Source organism: Tachypleus tridentatus, chromosome 6, assembly GCF_004210375.1.
Source record: "Tachypleus tridentatus isolate NWPU-2018 chromosome 6, ASM421037v1, whole genome shotgun sequence".
NCBI lineage: Eukaryota > Metazoa > Arthropoda > Merostomata > Xiphosura > Limulidae > Tachypleus > Tachypleus tridentatus.
In genome coordinates, this window is record NC_134830.1 from 62,216,757 (window position 1) to 62,237,331 (window position 20,575).

General features: G+C 32.9%; 1 protein-coding gene and 1 long non-coding RNA gene across 6 annotated transcripts in view; one reads left to right on the forward strand and one right to left on the reverse strand.

Annotated features, from left to right (window-relative positions):
* Positions 1-815: 815 nt before the first annotated feature.
* The window catches only part of LOC143252666 (protein FAM117B-like), a 122,532-nt gene continuing 102,772 nt past the window's right edge, over positions 816-20,575 (forward strand). For 2 of the 5 annotated variants that reach the window (XM_076505158.1, XM_076505160.1), the window contains exon 1: positions 8,733-9,132. In XM_076505158.1, the coding sequence (XP_076361273.1) occupies positions 8,856-9,132 (277 nt within the window). In that variant the 5' untranslated portion in view covers positions 8,733-8,855. The other 3 variants (XM_076505159.1, XM_076505161.1, XM_076505163.1) reach the window with 3 other exon arrangements.
* On the reverse strand, positions 15,633-19,435 carry LOC143252668 (uncharacterized). Its single transcript, XR_013029099.1, has 2 exons — positions 19,238-19,435; positions 15,633-15,800 (listed from the first exon to the last, which is right to left on the reverse strand). It is a non-coding gene; the product is annotated as an uncharacterized LOC143252668 (long non-coding RNA).

The following is a 20,575-nucleotide window of genomic DNA, read 5'->3' on the forward strand; positions in this document are numbered from 1 at the left end:
CTGGGACAGAGGTACGTTTACAAATTTACAACGCTAAAATCAGGAGCTCGATTCTTCTCGGTGGACACAGCTGAAAGCCCAATGTGGCTTTGCTATAAGAAAACACACACACACTTTAAGAAGTTTAAATTCGCAAGTCTCCGTTATCTGGCCTTAACTACCCCTGTAAAAATGGTTTAACGGCATATCTTACTTGTTTATAGAATTAGCCATAGTCGTACTCGGTCAGGGACAGCCTACAAAGTGAGAAATATATAAATTTGTTTATTAATCATACCCTGGTTGCTCAGCAGTATGCTTAAAGGCATATAACAGTAAAAAATAAGTGTTCCGATACCTGCTATGAGCATGGCTCAGGTAGCTCTTTATGTAGCTTTGCGCTTAAACACAAGCAAACAAATATTTGTTCACTCGATAAATGCATGTTTTTCTATTTGATGCATAAATATTTTCGTATCAGTTATCAGTAATACAATGGCTACTATGGAAAGAGTGGAATAATTATGTGTTTTCACGTAGTTAAGAAAAGTTTACATCTGATCAATTAGCAGTATTTGTCGATTTTAACGATATTTTAAGAATGTAATTTATGCGCATTGAGTTAGAAAACAAAACTATTAAACGTAAAACATATGGTCTAATTCAACTTATCTCATTTTAGCGCTATTAAGTCTTTCTTTTTTTATGAACGTGAGATATGGAGAATATAAAAAAACAGCAGTTTGGAGGTTGTTATAACAGAGGGCGAGCCGGTAACTGATCTCTCATTGTCGGTCGATCTTCTGCACATCACGTCATGAGTTAGTGCTAAACTCGAAGAGACAAGAGTGCCTGTATATTAACAAATGCTGGCAAAAACTGCAGGTAGGTGAATAGGCGAAAGCTTTTGGTTTTTGTTTTTTATTAGCATGTGCAATACCTCTTAAGCAAGACAATTTAAACTAGCATTAATGATTATTCCAGACTTACTTTCACTATCAGACTTGAGGCTTTGAGTTTGAGCTCTAGGTACATCATTGATTGTGTCTCGGGCTAAACTAAGGCTGCCATGTTTTACTTTTAGCATCACTTACTCGTATTTGGAATTAAATTCATCTTTTGATACATACATATGGAAAACGTCAACGATAAAAGATTTTTCAAAAGAAAAGACAAACTTTGCTACAGTGCTCTAATAATGTAACATTACGCTCTAAAAACTAGTTTTAAATTTTGATAACTGAACAAAATCAAGCAGCAGAATTTTTCTGAAACGTTTGAACTGCTATTTTTGTGCATTAAATAAATACTTTGTTAACACGTGTTACATATCACTAATTTCTCATGGCATATTGCATAATGGCCTTATAGATCATAAAAAAATGTCCCTTTTGCAATATCTAGTGAAAGTTTTGATGAAAATTGACATAATTTATTTATATATATATATATATAATCAGAGTGAGACATAGTGTCTGTTCTCCCCTTCTTTTTCTCGCAGTATAAACACTTTAAACATGCCACGTCAATTTAGTGCAACATATAAGCTCTCTTATATTTTCACTCCTGCACTATGATTGTTTTTTTTTTCTCTTTCCACATGAAAGGACGTAAAAGTCGCTCTACTGATTTAACGTCGTTTTTTACCGTCATTCATAGCTTATCCCGTTGGCTTTTTGATCCACTTACAACGAACTTTATTGCCAGTAAACTAGTATTTTTTTAACCAAGGTGGAAGAGAAATTAATAGATAAATTTTAATAGTTTATTTTTATGTGAATTTCTTACAAATAATCTTCAATGGCTCAGCCGTAAGTCCGAAGGCTTAAAATGCTAGAAACCGGATTTCGACACCCATGGTGAGCATACCAGAGATAGCTTATTGTATTCAGTTATGCCAAATAATAACTAGCCAACCAATCCAATAAGTAGCATATATTTATAAAGGCGATATAGGATTATATTGATTTGTTTTTAATTGTGACGTAAGAAGTACAGTAAAACATAAGCAGATAGAAGAGCAGTTTCAATGTTCTATAATGGTAGTTTGTACTGTTGCTTTACGAAGGAGCAAATTGGGCTAAGATTAGCTAATATTTTCTACATTATAATTAATCTATGAAATTCAATGCCCCCCGCTATGGATTTACAACGCTAAAATCAGGGGTTCGATTCCCTATGGTAGGCTCAGCAGATAGCCCGATATGGCTTTGCTGTAAGAAACACACAAGCATGAAATTCAAAATAAAGACAAATATTAACTCCAGCTATAGTTTAATAAACTCTACTAATAATGAGAGTGAAATGTATTCTAACCATGCAAACAGAAATTACTCCAACATTCTTTCTCATCTGAAGATATTAAAAATGTTCTGGGTGACATATCTCAGCATGACCGCAACTAAGCTGATTAAGGTTGACACTGCTGGAAACTGCAGTCTTTAAGACTATGATATGGTACTTACTACCTGATGTTAGCTAATTATTTCACGTTATGATAACATATAATAACTGAAAACATAAAGCAGAGGAAAAGTACGTTTCAGACATTTGGAAAGTGTACACAAGCAGTAGAATTAAAGTAATATTTCTCAGTTAATATGCGTACAATATCTTACAAAGTGTATGTAATATGTACACTAAATTAAATCCATCATAGTTATTAATGTTAACTGTAGCCTAGAAACGTTATTCCATCATGTTTTGTAATTTTCACCACGTTTACATGATTCTATAAAATAAAATGTTATAATGCGTAAAATATCAAAGGTTAGCATAAACTAATTTCGACTTAATTTATATTCACACACATTTAAATAGATAGTCATGAAGTGTGTGTGTGTGTGTGTGTGTGTGCATGCATATCAATGTGCGCATAACGTCTGAGAACACTGTTTAGTTGGGTTTCTTGTTTTTGCGCATGCCATGAGTATGAAAATGGCTGGAACGTTAAATGGTATCAACATTCTTTTTTAGAATAATATAAGCAATTTTACCTTTTAAAACTAAGCAACATAATATATTTTATATGAATAAAATTGAAATTTATTGCATATAATTGTTGTTATGATACTTTTTTGTTATTCTATAGAAGTAAATAATGTGTGTGTGTGTTTTTCATAGCAAAGCTACATCGGGCTGCACCCCCTCTAGTACAGCGGTAAGTATACGGATTTACAACGCTAAAATCAGGGGTTCGATTACCCTCGGTGGGCTCAGCAGATAGCCTAATGTGGCTTTGCTATAAAAAACATACACACACACACATAAATCGGGCTATCTGATGAGTCCAAAGTGAATACTAGATTTCATTTGTTTGTAATTCGAGGGTCATGGATTCGAATCCCCGTCACACCAAACATACTCGCTCTTTCAGCCGTGGGGACGTTATAATGTGACCGTCAATCACACTATTCGTTGATAAAAGAGTAGCTTAAAAGTTGGCGGTGGGTGGTGATAACTAGCTGCCTTTTCTCTAGACTTACACTGCTAAATTAGGGACGGCTAGCACAGATAGCCCTCGTGCAGCTTTGCGCAAAATTCAAATGAATCATTTATCTGATGTAATTAATACTAAAACGCTAATACAAAGCTCCTAAATATTATTTCTAATATTACTTTCATGGGATGATATATTTGTCATAGTCTAAATTTTTATTTAGATTTTTAAAATAGTAAGTAACATTTAAAATATTTGATTATTTTTATCTGCTGTGTTATAGCCCCTAACAATATACTAACATTCTTTCTCTTTTTTTTTAACTGAAGGTAATATTTTTTTTAATGCACATTGAGCAAAATATCGCAGTAAAGGCTAGAGATACGAAAGACAAGCCTTTAAAATGCATCATTTTGATTCTATTTCACAAAACAGGCTCAACTGGTAAGAAATATCCTGAGTGTAAACAGGACATCCCGCTATTTGCATTTTTTTTCTTTTCACGGCCAGTGGGCTCAGTTTTGTGTTGTTCTTACTACTGCAAAGTTCCTTCCCGTAGATGGTGCACGCTTGTTAAGATATAACTAAAATAGTTTTCATTACATTTCTTGCTACTATAGCGTTCTCTGGTGTACAGTTCCAATGGTAATTATAAGTTTGTTTGTTTAAGAGCGAATCTACATCGTTGCAGACTCGAACCCCAGATGTTACCGTTGTAAATTCTTAAACTTATCGCTGTCTCACTGGGGGACGATGTTATAAAGTGTGTTAGTATTTGGCGAGTCCATATTCAGGTCTTACGACAACAGTGGCTCTTATAAAGAATGTACATCTTTACAGGTTTTTACTATCCCAAGTTTTGTTAGGTTGATTAAGGTTGACATTGCTGAAAACTGCAGTCTTTAAGACTATGATATGGTACTTATTACCTAATGTTAGCTAATATATTTTACGTCCTGATAACATATAATGATATCATATCAAGATGTCTTATTTTGTTGTCTATTTATCTATGTATCTGTCTGTCTATCTTTCTATCTTTTGTGTAAATTAAATCCTAATTCATAAAAATAAACTTTGTATTTTCTTAAGATATTACAATACTGGTATTCAGTAATGCAAATATATTGTTGTGTATGCGTGTGCTTTTTCAGAACGCATTGATTTGAACTCCGATAAAGAAAAAAGGATTATTGATTCGAGTGCTTTCAACTTAAATGTTTTTATTTTAGCTAGTTTTCTGATGTTACGAAGGTTACCCATAAATTTTCTTTGAAAGATTAAAAGGCATTCCTTATTTTGTACCTTGTACATTTACTAAAATCTAACTTTATGCTTTCCCCCCATAATGATTGCTAAACAAAAAATGGGCCATTGTCAGAATAATAAAGCATAGAAGTATATACATAACCCCAAAATATTATACTAAGATAAATAAAATTAATTATTTTTTATTAGTGTAGCCGTAAACATGTACTTAAGTATATAATATTGCTTAGTACGGCCAATAACAACCTTTGATTACTCAGAAATCTGTGATCAACGTTATACAATATTTTGAACGACATGTGTCACACATTATATATCTAATCTATGCCTAATTCATTCTTATATATATCTTCCTACAAGACTCGTTTATTGTGAGAGGACGGTTGGAGATATTACTATCTCTTGAATGTAAGTTAAATAATTGGTATAGGAGGAAATTTATCTGATGTTTATGTTGAAGTTTTACAGTTAAGTGCGACTGCTTTGAAGGAGAGACAATGGGAGGCCATCTAGTGGCTCTCATTAAAAATACATTATTAAATGACAATACATGTATGTAATTTTGTTTTACGTGTTTCGTTTGCTGTTAAATATAGTCACTCAACGAGCTAGCCGTCTGTGTTGTCCCCGCATATATTTTATTACCCATGTTATTAAAACACAAGTATACTCAATGTATTACAATAATAAAAGAAAACGTTAAAATCCAAATATACTTAATGTTCAATATTATTCAATGCTAATAAAAAAATGATTTACTTGAATGTTTTGACTCCAATCAGTATAAAACGTAACTGACAACTAGAGAGTAGAAAAGTTAGTAAATGCTGTGTAAACTTGTTATGAATTTTGAACTTGTTATAAACACTTCTGATATTTAGATTAGGTTAATATATATATATATGTATATATATTTAAAACTTAATTGTTGTGGCGTGAATGCCTTTTTTAAGCTGGTAAAACGTGATTATAAGTAAGTTACTTGTCATTAGTTATTAACATTAGGTGGTTTATATGTTTAACACTGAACTTTACATTTAGTCCATTAAGGATATTCAACATTGAGAAGAGTGTTTAATAATAGTATTTCAACCACACTATGTTCGTCGCATCCATCATCGACATGTTTCGCTCAATTTAGAGCTTATTAGCTTCGCCAGCTTGAAATAAAGAATTCATACCATAACTATTGTTGTTGCAACAAATAGCTTATATAAATAGCGTTTTTGTCGTATTCCAGCCGGAGTGACGAATGTGGTATTAAAAATATAATAGGCTTATTACTAATGTCTATTAAAAAGTAAAATAATTACTTAAAACTTATAATTAGATGTTTTATTAAAGGTATAAAGAAAAGATTTAGTGAGGTAACATATTTACCTTTGATTCGTGGTCAGGGAAACCTCGCTGCATCTCGTCTTAAAGTCTCAAAACAGTGGTAGTATTTGTACTTCAGACAAAATTATATTTATTGCAATTTAAAGCAGTAAACACAACATTGTGCTTGTCATTAAATTTTGCCCGGCATGGTTAGGTGGTTAGGGCGCTCGAATCGCAATCCGAGAGGCGTTATAAAGTGATTGTCAATCCCATTATTCGTTGATGAAAGATTACCCCAAGGGTTGGTATTCCCTCTAGCTTTACACTACTAGATTAGGAATGGGTAGCGCAGATAGCCCACCTATAACTCTGCACGAAATTCTAAAAAAACAACAAAAAATGTGTATCAAAAATATGAGAATCTTTAATAGGAGTCTACCATTAGGGCCAGTAAAATAAATAGCGAAATTAAACCTTGACTAATAACTCTTTTAGTTTTTACTCGGGTAGCTTTGCGCGAAATTTAAAAGCAAACATACTTTAAATATTTGATACGTTTTAAATCTTATTTTTAATTTACCTATCAATAGATTTTGAGTTTTACTTACGGGTTCATATTCACTTAAATATTTCTTTGGTTTTTGATAACTACAGAAGAAAAAGAAAAAAATGTATGAATCATCTCAACAAAATGTATTTCAGCCCCCCAGAATAAAGTTCTCAAGACCATGCATTCATGGAAGTAACAAACAGGTTTTGTTTTTTTTTGTTGAATTTCGCGCATATCTACACGAAAGCTATCTGCGGTAGCTGTCCCTTAGTCAGAAATCATATGCTAGCGGGAAGGCAGTTAGTTTACGCCATCCACCGACATCGGGCTATCTGCTGAGCCCACCGAGGGGAATCGAACGCCTGATTTTAGTATTGCAAATCCGCAAACTTACCTCTGTACTGGCGGGGGGCTTTACATTGAGCTGATACAAACAGTTCCCGCGCTGCCAAAGACATTTGAGTCTAGACAAGTCTAGGGGCATATTCCCAAAGAAACTTAATATAATAATATAAGTTGCAGTCGTTATATATGTCAAATATATAAAAGCTGGGGTGCTACAGCACCTCCGTTCCCGACGCCTCTGCAAACGGTAAATGGAATTAACTGTCACTTTATAACATCACCACGAAAAGACAATTTGTTTGTTTGTTTGTTTGGGAATTTCGCACAAAGCTACTCGAGGGCTATCTGTGCTAGCCGTCCCTAATTTAGCAGTGTAAGACTAGAGGGAAGGCAGCTAGTCATCACCACCCACCGCCAACTCTTGGGCTACTCTTTACCAACGAATAGTGGGATTGACCGTCACATTATACACCCCCACGGCTGGGAGGGCGAGCATGTTTAGCACGACGCGGGCGCGAACTCGCGACCCTCGGATTGCGAGTCGCACGCCTTACGCGCTAGGCCATGCCGGGCCCCACGAAAAGACAAGCATATAAGGTAGCGCGATTCGAAGGCGCAACCTAAAGTTTGCTAGTTGATCGCCTCAACCACCAGGGATAAAGAGGGAATAAAAAGTATATAAATTCGAGTGTGTTTTCCTTTATCAGCCAACTCCAAGCTATAATTTGAATCAACAGCTGTATTAAAACACGATTTTGTTAGACACGAATAAAAGTTTCGACAGAGTAACTTTCCACGTTTCGTAGATATTACGGATAACATAAAATGTTTTAATGTGATAAGAAATGCGTATAATTTAAATTTTACACTTCAAGTATTTAATTCTGTTTAAAGTGGAATTTTTTAATTGCGCTCAAGTTGTAAAAACATCTCTATTCACGTAACTTACTATCTTACGAGTGTTGGGTACAGCGTTTTGACATGACCAATTTGGGATGTGAATATAATGAGTACAGTAAAATAATTTAATATATATAATAAGGTAGATTCTTGTCTTTTATATGTATTTTACAATTTATTAATACGATGAAAATTGTTATTAAGTTTGAATTTAATTTAGATAAATACAGGAAATTTAGATCTAGTGTTATTTTTATTCAGTTTCGTAATACTGGTAGATACTCTATCAACACTGTTAGGGTTATCATTTGTTTTTATTAGTTTTACTTCCTTAATGTTTTCATTGTCATAACTGTATACCAAGGTTATATATATCACATTCTGCATTTCTAACTGTTGTTTTTGAAGCACTTACACTGAATTATCATTTTCTGATGAAACTTTGTAAAGTATTCGTATGTACCAAAACTTATCTTTATTGCATATCAGCACTCTGCCAGGTAAGACTTGTTTTATCGCGTCTTCCCTGTCGTACAAAGTGGAATACGCCAATGTCGACCGAGAAATCACTTATATCGTGTTCATTGATAAAGCAGAACGTGTTCTTTTGCACGCACATATACATGTACAATTCCAACTTAAAAGATACTTTTCTTTTCGACTAATTGAAAAGGAGAAAGAATTGATATAAGTAGATAAAGCTTAACAACTTTCCATTTAGTTTTGAATAACTGTAATAAAAAATGCAAAAAAAGACTAAATTCTCTGAACACCGAACTGTCAGCGTACGATAGTTAACATCCAATAGTTGTTGCTGTTGAAGTCACGTGATCAGTAGTGCGCTACATTCACTTAACTAGATAGAGTGTAGAAATTGACAGTGGTGAGAAAGGACGTTATCGCTGCGGAGTACGGATAAATAAGGTACTGTTTATAAATGAAAAAATAATTGCCTCATATTTTCTGTTTGATACAAGATACTCTCTGAATTGAAGATTTTAAATAAAATATTTTTTAATTTTACTAAATTAACTTTTTTATTTCTGAAATTAAATGAAGATGTCAAACCAAACACCTCAGAGAGTTCGTAGGACTGGCTCTCCTAGTTCTTGTTCAAAAAAGCAAGGTCCTTTGAAAGCAACCGTACCTATGTCACTGATGAGACAAAGTAACAGTCCAACAAGGCCATCAAATAAAAGTACAAGTCCTTCACTTTCTCCGGTTTCTAATAGAACGCGTGACGGAATGAAGTTTAAGTCTAGACAGTCGCCCGATTTTAGGATAGGTTTATCGGTCGATCGACGCAGTCCGGGATCACCGGGTTACAAAGGTAAGACCAAAAGGGATGCTAATGTTGTCATTATTTCCACGCTAGTAAAACCTGAGCCGTTACTACCTTACTATTACTACTTCTAATTCTATAGAAATAATGTAATATCGAAAAGTATAAAAGACTAGTGTGACGGTGACTGGTCATTCATGACTACTCTCCCATAAATCTATATTTAAGTTTAGCAATTCATATATCTAAGAAAATTGTAACTGGGAATTCAAGCTAAAAGTAACATTGCATCATCAGAAGAGGGTGGGAGCATTATCAACAAATGTAAAACGTCCCCTTCAACCAGCAGCATATATTTGAAAGTATTTCACATCTGTTTGAAAGTATTTGAGAAGGTCCCACATAAAAGGCTTGTTAAAAAATTAGTTCTGTAGGTGTGAGTGACATCCAGGAATATTGGATGGAAAACTGGCTGAATTGAAGAAATCAAAGTTATAAATTCAGTTAAACAGGATTGTTATGACAGGTGGTCACCTCGAGTCTTACTGTTGGCAGTTTTGATCTTTAGGATTTGCATCAATGACATAGATGAAGAAATTATTAGTAAATTATTTTAATTGGCTGATGACAATAAGATTTTGTGTGGTTGATTGTGGGAGGAAGCTGCTACTTTCCAAACTAATTTAGTTAATTTAGTGAATTGGATGAATAAATACCAGATGTCTTTTAATTATAATAAATACAAGGAAGTGCATGTAAGTTTTTAAGTTGAATTATAAACACCATTTTCATGGGAATAACCTTAACAGTTTTATAGAAGAGAGGTATCTTATTATCATGGTTTATCATTTTCCTAAGCTAATCAAGCAGTGTACCATAGCTACTGGCTAGAGAAACAGAATTCTGAGTTGTATCTACATTAATATTGAGTACAAGTCTAAAGAGGTTGTAATTTCATTGAATAGGTTACGGGTTAGGTGACGCTTTGGGTATTATATATAGTCTTAGGATTTTTGCCTCAGAAAAGACACTGTTGTTTGATAGAGCTCAGAGGAGGGCTAAAGGATGATACCTGGGATGGAAATGTTGCCATACAAAGACAGATGAAGATATCTGAAATTATTTTATCTTGAAAAAAAAAGAATGAAAGGTGATCTGAATGAAATGTTTAAGATTGTTAAGGGAATCAGAAATGCTAATGCATCATCATTTTTGTGCTTACTTGTGAGAATGATGGTACAAAGGAATACAAATATAGTTTTTAATCAGAGTGGTAGTCAACTTCAGCTAAAGCATTTTTATTTTTCTAAATATCAGGTGGCCTTGTTTTGGATGTGGTTGATCCACTAAATTAAGGGAGTTCAAGGAGAGCTTGATAAATATTGAATTAAAGGGGCTACCTTTGAGTGTGTTTTATTTGGAAGTTTAGTGGAGGAAATGGTCTCGATGGACACAACAAGTCTCTTTAGTTGTATTGATTCAGCTTTTCAGTGTTAAATCTGCCACTTGTAGTATTAAAATATTTAAGTTTGTTATTTTAGTAGCAGATTTATTCATCCACTCAGACAACCCATAAGACAAATTCCTAACTTCTAAAACCTTTTAATCAAGTCTTCCCAATTATTTTAAACTCTTGAGAAGTCATCCTAAATTGTAAGCCTCTGTTTGTAGTTTAATTAACTTGAATCAACAATTCTCTTAGTGTTGTTAGTTAGGAACCCATCTCTGTATTTTCTTTTAACAGTACAACATGTTCATGCATTTTGTAATAAGGACCAGCAGTCAAAATGAAGTCTCATTAGGGGTCTCTGTACAGGTTACAATAGGCTTCAATGTTTTTTGTACTTGGAATTCCTCTAATAAAAACCAAGGCCACTCAAGCAATCCCACAGAAGTATGAAGTTTGTGTCATCTTTCACACTCAATCCTTTTTTTTTCTCCCTCACAACACAGATGTTCTATTCACCCAAGAAATAAGGCTTTTTTTCTCCACATTTATGCAACATAGTGAATAATTTATACTAATTTTAAAACTTTGCAATTTTTTATCCTTTCACTAAGATATTTTAATGGATATAAGAAAGATTCTCAACAAAATCAGCTCTATTTAGCATGTTAATGTTAGATAATTTAGTAATACTATAATTTAAAGACATTCAAATGTGTTACAAAAATAATGAATAAAGAAGGACAGGCCTGTATTGTGTTATAATGGCATCACTAATAAAACAGATTGGAGGAAAAATGATACCATTAATAATTCAAGGTAAAAAGAATATATCTTGAGCAATTTTAAATATGTTTTTGTGAAAGAATCTGTGCTTTTTTAGAACATCATTTTCCAACTTTGCAAGTACACTGTTGTTACTGATGGCTATATTTTTCTTCAATATGTCACTGCTTTCCAGAGAGAAAACTACCTGTTACTTTCCACTTTTTGCATGCCTTCCATCTACGTTTCAACTTTTCCATTGTTCTTAGAGACATTGAATATACTGATCAAACTATTGTTAGATATATCAGTTTTAAAATTCATATGTACAATATGATATAGGATATTCTCATCCAAAATAGGGCCATCATGGACTCATTAAAAGGAACATTGTGGAAACTGAAGATTTTGATATTATGGGTGTCTCTGACACTTAGTTGAGTTAGAACATTTGTGATGAGAGAAATTTTCCGAAGTGCTAGGCTACAGATTATTTATGAGAGCTAGAATAGTGAAAAAAAAGAGGGAATAGCAACTTTACATGTGAAGAGTGAATTGCATCCTATTGAATTAGAACCTAATAAAGAAAATAGCACTGAGGTTGAGTCAATTTAGTTAGTGTTAGTGGATGTAGAGGGAAAAGTCTTGTAATTTTGATTTATTATAGTCCACCAGAAGATAGTGGAAGTAAATGATAAACTGTACAATGAGGTTAGAATGGTAACTAAGAAAGATATTGTTGTTATGTGGGATTTTAATTTCAGAGGTACTGATTGGAAAAATGTGGAATGTTATAGTGAAGAGGAAAATGTTTTGGAACCTACATGAGAGGAAGCTATATTAGATTTAATATTAGCATGTGATGTGAATTGTTAGACAGAGTTGGATTGGTGAGTGTTTAAGTACAAGTGACCATTGCACTATTAAGTTTAGGATTATACTCCATGTAGAATTAAAGAAGAATAGTACCCTGATTCCAAACTTTAGGAAAACCAGTTTGATGGAATGAGATGTTATCTGCTTTCCTGTAAATTGGAATAAAGAACAAGGGGGGGCTTAAGCTGATTTGGGAAGCTTTTAGGAAGAATATTGAAATGCATACAGAATATACCTATTCCCTATATAAAAAAAAAGAAAGAAAAGAGCAATGGATAGGAATAAGCTAATGTGGTTTAGTAAAGGTTTAAAAGATTATATTGGAGATGAACATGATAAATCCAAGAAAGTTGAACTTACTGGAAATAAAACAGACTTCAAGAACTATAGGAAATCTAGAGAGCTGGTTAAAAAGGAAGTTAAAAGGGAAGAAACCGAATATGGAGGAGTATTGACTGAGGGAGTTAAATCAAACAATAAGGAATTCATTAGGATGATGATTTGGCCTCTTAAAAATGATAATGGGGAGTTTCAGAGAATAGTCACAAGGATGATGTCTGGGATGGTGGGATTATTCTATGAGGAGAGGTTAAAATTTCTAAGATTGTTTTCTCCAGAGAGAAGGGCCAGATGGATTGGATTGAGGTGTTTAAGATTATTTAGGGTAATGATAATATAAATTCATCACAATTTTTTGTGTTTAGTAGTGAAAATAATAGGACAAGGTGTCATAAATTAAACTTTTGGTGGCATAGGAGTATTACTTTTCAAACAGGGTAGTTGGCTTTTGGAATTAGATGCATTAAAAAGTGGTGGAAGCAGAAAATTTAGTTGAGTTCAAGGAAAGATTCAATGATTATGTGGAAAGTAAGGGCTAGTTATAGTTGAGAGCTGGAAGGGACATCTTTGATCTAATGAGCTCCTTTTTTGTCACCTTAAAATGTTATGAAATATTGTCTTGCCAACCTATTGACTTTTTGTTTTGAGGATGTTGCATGTTTTTTGGTTGATGGAAGGACCATGGATTCAGGTTTACTTGGACATTCATGAAGTTTTTTATATATAAGATGTAATAAAGAAGATTAGGTAAAAAAAGTCACATTTTTGAGGCTTTGTGAAATACAATTAATTGGATTGTTGGATAGCCTGAGGGAGAGAAATTTTGGTTAATATTAATGAAATGCTAATTATGGTGTGCCTTAGAAGGTGGTGCTTGGGTTTTTTCTATTTCTTTCTTACATTAATGTTACTGATAGGGCCATAATAAATGAATTAGGAAAATTTGCTTAGGTATTTATAGTTGTCATAAGGATGCTGAGATGCTACTAAATGGCTTGGATTGACAGCTAAGTTGCAATGCTCTTAGCAAATAACCTTTAATTACAGTAAGTGCAAGGTATTGAATGCACTTGGACACTTATGATTTGAATCACAGAAATGATGTGGAAGGGAACATACACTGTCACTTGATGTAAAAAAAGGATCTTAGCATGGTAATAGATTAGTCACTCAAGCTAGTGATACATTGCTTTGTTACTTGCATGCTAATAGAATTTAAGGATGTACTTGTATGGATATTGATTGCAACTCAAAAGAGGTATTGATTAATACAAATCACTGATTTGGCCTTACTTGGAGTACCATGTTTATTTGTGCATCCTTATCTATAACAATATATGGCTTAATGGAAAAGGTTTGTGGAAGGGCTAATAGGATGATTTTGAGAGAGAAGTATTGGTTTTTCCTATGAGGATAGTTTAATGTGTCTTAACATGCTTTCTATTGAGGAAAGAAGGCTGACAAGTGATCATATTAAGAGCTGAGCAATTATGGAATTTGCTGATTGATAAATCAGTGGGTTTATTTATTGAGTATATTCAACTAATTACTTATTCTTTAAAGTAAAGAAAGTGGACACATGATGGCCATAATTGAAATATAAAAAAACAACTCGTAATTCCAAAAATTTGTTTTCATAGCCATGTTGTACAAAGCACTGACAGCTAGCTTATTATGCAACAAACTTAATGACAACTGTGATTACTTGTGTAGTTGGAATAACTGGAAACTAGTTTCAGTTGGTTATTTTCATGAGTTGCAGTGCTGATTGATTAAGCTAAGTAACTTTGAATTAATTGAAATAATAATGAAAAACATTGTTAACATTTCAATCACTAGATCATTGGAATAATCATAGTAGTAATTGCAAACATTAATTTTGATCAATTTATATTTTTATGACATTAACTGGTTTAATCCTAATTTCAATTAACCAGTTATTTTACAAGACAATAACTTAAATAATTGTTGTTCCTAGGTAATCAATTTAATTATCCAGCTCTAATCTTATTGAAGTTTCATGCTGAAACTGGTTAATTATATGCCAGTCTTTCAAATGTTTTGTTAATTTAATTATAACAGCAGATTCCAAAATCTATTGTATTCTTATTGTATTCTTCCAATTGAATGTGAGTTAAAGATTTAGAAAAGGACAGGCTAGGTTAAAATGTTTCATTTTCTTGATTGAATGTTTAGATTATGGAGTGAGGTAAGGTACCATCAACAGTAGCAGAGGCAACAGTCATGACATTGTGGAACAATGTGAAACCTATTGGTCCATCTTGGCTGTGGCTGTTTCATCTTCTGAACTAAAACTGATGATAAATAATTTAAAAAAAAATCTTAGAACCTACCCTTATCATTCATATACTTATCAAACTTTCTCTTAAACTCGCTTAAGTTTAATGCTTTTACAACATATAAAGGCAATCCATTCCAATGGCTAACCACTCTGTTAAAATTCTTAGATGAAGATGACTCCTACCCTGTCATAATGTATATTTTTGTCCCCATGCCTTCGTATTGTCACTGTTAACTATGAAAAAAGATGATGCATCAACATTGTTAATTCCCTTTACAATCTTAAACACCACTAATAACCCCCTCCCAACTCTTCTATTTTGAGATAAAGCAATTTGAGAGAATTCAACCTTTCCTCATATGACAACCCCCCATCCCAGGCACCATTGTAGTAACCATCCTCTGAATTCTATCCAACAATTCAGTGTCTTTCCTAATGAATGCAGTATTTCAAATGTGGCCTAATCAGAGATCTATGCAATGAAATTATTACCTCTTTTGACTTGTATTCACTATTTCTGTAGATACAACCTAAGATTCTATTTTTTCTACCACTAGCAACAGCACAGGTTGGATGGCTGTAGAGAATGCTAAACTGTTACACCAAGATCCCTTTCTTTTATGACACTGTTAAGGTTATTCCCATCCAAATTACATTTATAATTAAAATTATGGTAACCCACATGCAATATCTTCCATTTGTTATTATTAAAACCCATTTGCCATTTATTTTCCCAATTCACTGAATGATCTAAATCTTTTTGTAAATCAGGAGCATCCTCTTCACAGTTAGCAACACCAAAGATCTCAACATCATCTGCAAATTTAAGTAATTTATTGACCATTCCTCCATTTATATCATTGGTGTAAGTCAAAAAGAGCAAGGGATATTAATACAATTTAACTGAACTCCATTTGTAACAGCCATCTGCTTTCTTTCTTCCTTCCAGCCACTCTTCTGTTCAATTTGTTAACTTATCTCCCATACCTGTAAAGAAAATTGTTTCACAATGCTTTTTATGTAGCACCTTGTCAAATGTTTTCTGAAAATCCAAACACGTCAAAGCTAATATTACTCTTATTTACCTAGGCAGTGACCTTGTTCAAAGATATATCAAGAAATTTGTAGGGCAAGATTTTCTCTTAGTGGAACCACATGTTGACTATCCAATAATATTCTAAACTTTATTAAATTACTTTGTAAAGCATCTTTTATAAGACTTTCCAAAACTTTCCCCACAACTAATGTAAGACAAACGAGTCTATAAGTGATGAAACTTTGTAGAATGGATGGCAACTGCCTGTTGTGGAGACACAAGTGTAGAGGATGAAGTTTCAAAAGTCTTTTGCCTTTTCTCTTCTGGAGGAAGACTTTTGAAATGTTGTCCTCAACACTTGTGCCTCCACAACAGGCAGTTGCCATCCATTCTACAAAGTTTCATCATGAATACTCTGCCTAAACAATCTATCAAAGAGTCTATAATTATTGTGACAGCGTTTATCACCTTTCTAGAAAAGATGAGTTGCATTTGCTAACTTCCAATCCTCTTCCCACTATTAAAGAACTGACAAAAAAAAAAGCAAGTGCCTAATACATCCAATCTTTAACCTCCTTCAAAATCATTGGGGAAATATCTTGTACAGGAGCCTTATTGTTCTTAATACTTCCCAATGTTTTCTTAACCAACTTGGAATTAATGCAGTCAACTTGTTTGATCTTATTTCCATCTTTCATACAGGATATTAGTAGGGGAGTTGATGATTTATTGAAATTGAAAGGTGTGTATAAAAGTTCTTATATTTGCATTTTTTGTGGGAGGTTTGTGAAGATAACCACAAAGGGCGAAGTGGTCTCTTGTTATTTGTGCAGTAAATTTTGTTTAAAAATCAGAGGAGTTGAAATTGACGAAAGCAACTTGCAAACCCATGCTTAAATGGTTGATTAAAGGACTTTTGACAACAGATTTCAATACCATTTCTTTCTGAAGATAGGGAACATATTAGTAATCTTGTAATCATTAGAAATTTCAATGATGCCAAGTAACTTACAAAAGAAAAAGAACACAAAACAGTGAAGCCTTTAATACAGACCTGATAAGTTTCTTCAAAGTTTTAGGATAAAACATTTAATCATATTACAAAGGTGTTTAATCTGGCTTTGTTAGTAAGTTCATTAACATGCTCAAAAACATTTTCCTGCCACAAGAAATTCTTCAGCCTCACGTGGTGAAGATAAACTGATCAGACAGTTTCCATAATTAGAGTAAAAAACAAACATGTTGGTTTAGGTTATGGATCTCCAATTCTGTAGAGAAAACCATTAAAATTTTGAACAGCTTTTGAGTGAAGTTCTAAAAAAAAAAAAAAAAAAAGGATGGATACCCAAGGGGTATCTAATTAGAATTAGGGGTAGAAATAATTCCACATTTTATTTTTCTTGTTCAAACTCATAAGAGATTTTAGGCAGAGGAAACAGCACCATATAGATTCTATGAGGCAAACTAGCCAAATAACAGTCAAATAATGATTGGCACTCACACATGCTTGAATGTTGATACTAGGAAATCAAATTCAAATGTGTCATGTTTATTCCACAATAGATGAGCTTATAGCAAGTTTTAGACCTCTCAGTGCAATGTTTGCTCACAATTTTTGATCAAGTGTTAATTTCAAATTCTGTCTATTGGTAGGACAAAACTGATTGTATTTTTTCTTATTTCATAGAAATTTGTAAAGGGAACAACTAACTTAAAAAATGCATTATTTCTATTTGCTGTATGTAATTACTTCAAGAAAATATTGCTCTACAGGACATTATCTTTTGCAGCTGTAGCATACTGTTTGTGAGGAAAATAAGCTAACAAAAATAATAGATGGTTACTCTGTTAAATTTAATGTATTTCGGTGATAATTGCATCTTTTCGAAGATGAAATTATCTCATCCTTGAGACTTGTTTGCTAAAAGCAATGTTTATTGCTGTAGCTAAAATTTTCATTCTTAATAAATTATCATAAATGAAATATTCTTAATGTGGACCTACCATTTTGTTTTAACCTCAATGACTGTGTGTGTGAAAGTCAGCATTAAGTTTGAAACAGGCTTAGGGGACTGAAATATTTACCTATCTGTCATTGCATTTGTTTGCCATTTCTTTTTGACTTTTTAACAGTACATAATATCTAAAAGTTGGAAACAAACTAATGTTTTTTCTATTATTAGCAATTGATAATGTTTGATAATTGTAGTCAGGGGCGTAGACTTTTTACACCTGAAGGGGAGGATGATTTTTGCAACCACTAATGAGGACTGTTCAATTTGCAAATTGGTAATCTCTGATTACATGAATCTGAAAGCTGTAAACATGCAGTCACAGAGTAATCTTGTTGCCACAATACTTGCATGTATACTTAGGCCTACTGACTGATACGAACTATCGCTTAGATCAAAAAGCTTAGAAGCACGCCTATATTAAAGATGTACATTTCGGCTTCTGAAAAAAAAGCCTACATCTAGGCCTAATTATGTAATTTGACTGGTAAGAACATGAGAATCACAAGAACAAACACAATTTGTAGGCCTGTGATGCAATAAAACAATTCAACAGACCAAATTGTAGGGGGGATGATTGTATGCACCATACCCCTCACCTAAAATGAAGGGGGGTGATGTGTACCCCCATCTCCCCAGGATCTACACCCCTGATTGTAGTAATGAATGTTCAAAGTATTCAAACTGTAAAAAAATAGGTAGGTGCTGCTCAGGAATAATTAGACATGATTGTACCCCAACTTGTATGAATAAAAAAAGAACAAAGTTAGAAGTGCTATGAGCATTTCGTATAACTTGGGCTTGAACTTGATAAGTGTTTAATAAGTAGTATGATAATTTTCCAGTGGAGATTTTCAAACAATTTGTATTATTTTGTTAATTAAATAAAAAGATGTTTACAATAAAGAATGAAGTTTTGTACACACTTTTTAGGATGTATTCACCATACAAGTTAATTTGCTGTATTTGTAGAAAAGCAAACACAGGTTTTTGTTACTAATTTTTATTTATGCCTGATCGTGTTGACATGTCAAATAGTAATAATATGTGACTAAATAACAAACATTTTTCTTTAATAATTTACTATAAACATATACAGGGTGTTCAGAAAGTCACTGTGCACTGATATATTTATTAACAGACATGTTTCAATAATAGAATACAGGAGGTAAATATGAATGACAGTTATAAACAATACTGAAAGTGACTCCCGTTGGCATCAATACGGGCTTGGATCCTTTTTATTTTGTTTCTAAACACCTCTATCAGTTGCTGGCTTGAAATACACTGAATGAATGCTGATTACAAAACTGCACAGTGACTTTCCAAACATCCTGTAGTATTTAAGTAGTAAAATCAGATCAAAACTAGCTTACCAAAGTCCAGAAGTTAAATTTATTTTGTTCTTAAAGAATCCTTGGAGTATGGAACATTTTTCTTTCATGTCTTATTACAAATACAGTGCTGTTGAACACATGCCTTCTGAAATTGTTTTCAATATCCACTTCTACTTCTTTGTATATTGCATAAAAAATTATATTCTGATGTAACATTATATTAAATTGAGTTAATATGCAAACAATAATGTGTTATCTACAGTGTCTACTGCCTAACACTCAAACCAGTGCACTGTAGTACATGGGACACTGGATATCTAAAGCTTTTTGTTTATCTCATGAATTATTTGAAGGCTTAGAAATACTGACAAATTTATCCACTTATCAGTCACCTGTTAAAACAATACTGGGTACACTTTTAAAGACTTGCTATTTCAAACAATTTGATATTGTTTTACATGTTCATAAGCATGTTTGTGAAAATGTTGTAGCATTAAGTGGCATGTCCATAATTATAAAGTTTATCTCATGAATTATTTGAAGGCTTAGAAATACTGACAAATTTATCCACTTATCAGTCACCTGTTAAAACAATACTGGGTACACTTTTAAAGACTTGCTATTTCAAACAATTTGATATTGTTTTACATGTTCATAAGCATGTTTGTGAAAATGTTGTAGCATTAAGTGGCATGTCCATAATTATAAAGTTTATCTCATGAATTATTTGAAGGCTTAGAAATACTGACAAATTTATCCACTTATCAGTCACCTGTTAAAACAATACTGGGTACACTTTTAAAGACTTGCTATTTCAAACAATTTGATATTGTTTTACATGTTCATAAGCATGTTTGTGAAAATGTAGCATTAAGTGGCATGTCCATAATTATAAAGTTACTCAAATGCTTTATAACTAACCAAAGGAAATGGATAATCATAATTCATTTAATTAATTAGAAAAACTGTTACTTAGCGAAGTTGAAAAAACTAAGTGTTTTGGCTGTTCTTCAGGTGTCCTAAATGTAAAGTAAAACAACATAAAAAATTTGAATGTAAATTTATTTTGTAAAATAAATTCTGATAATTATGACTTTATTTTACAAAGTTTGAAAGTCTGTAGAATAAGTAAGAAGGAAGGTAGAAAGTTTGTGTCTGTTGTGCAAATCTTTCATTATTTTTAATCTTGAAGTGCTAATAACAGGCAAAGCAATTAGCTGGCGACACCACCAGCTCTTGGGCTACTCTTTACCAGTGAATAGTGGTACTGACCATCACTTAAAAATTTATCCATGGCTGAAAGGGAAGTATTTTTTATTGGGTTTTAACCCCCTTCTTCCAAAAAAAAAGATTGCAAATGTGAACATTCTTCCCACA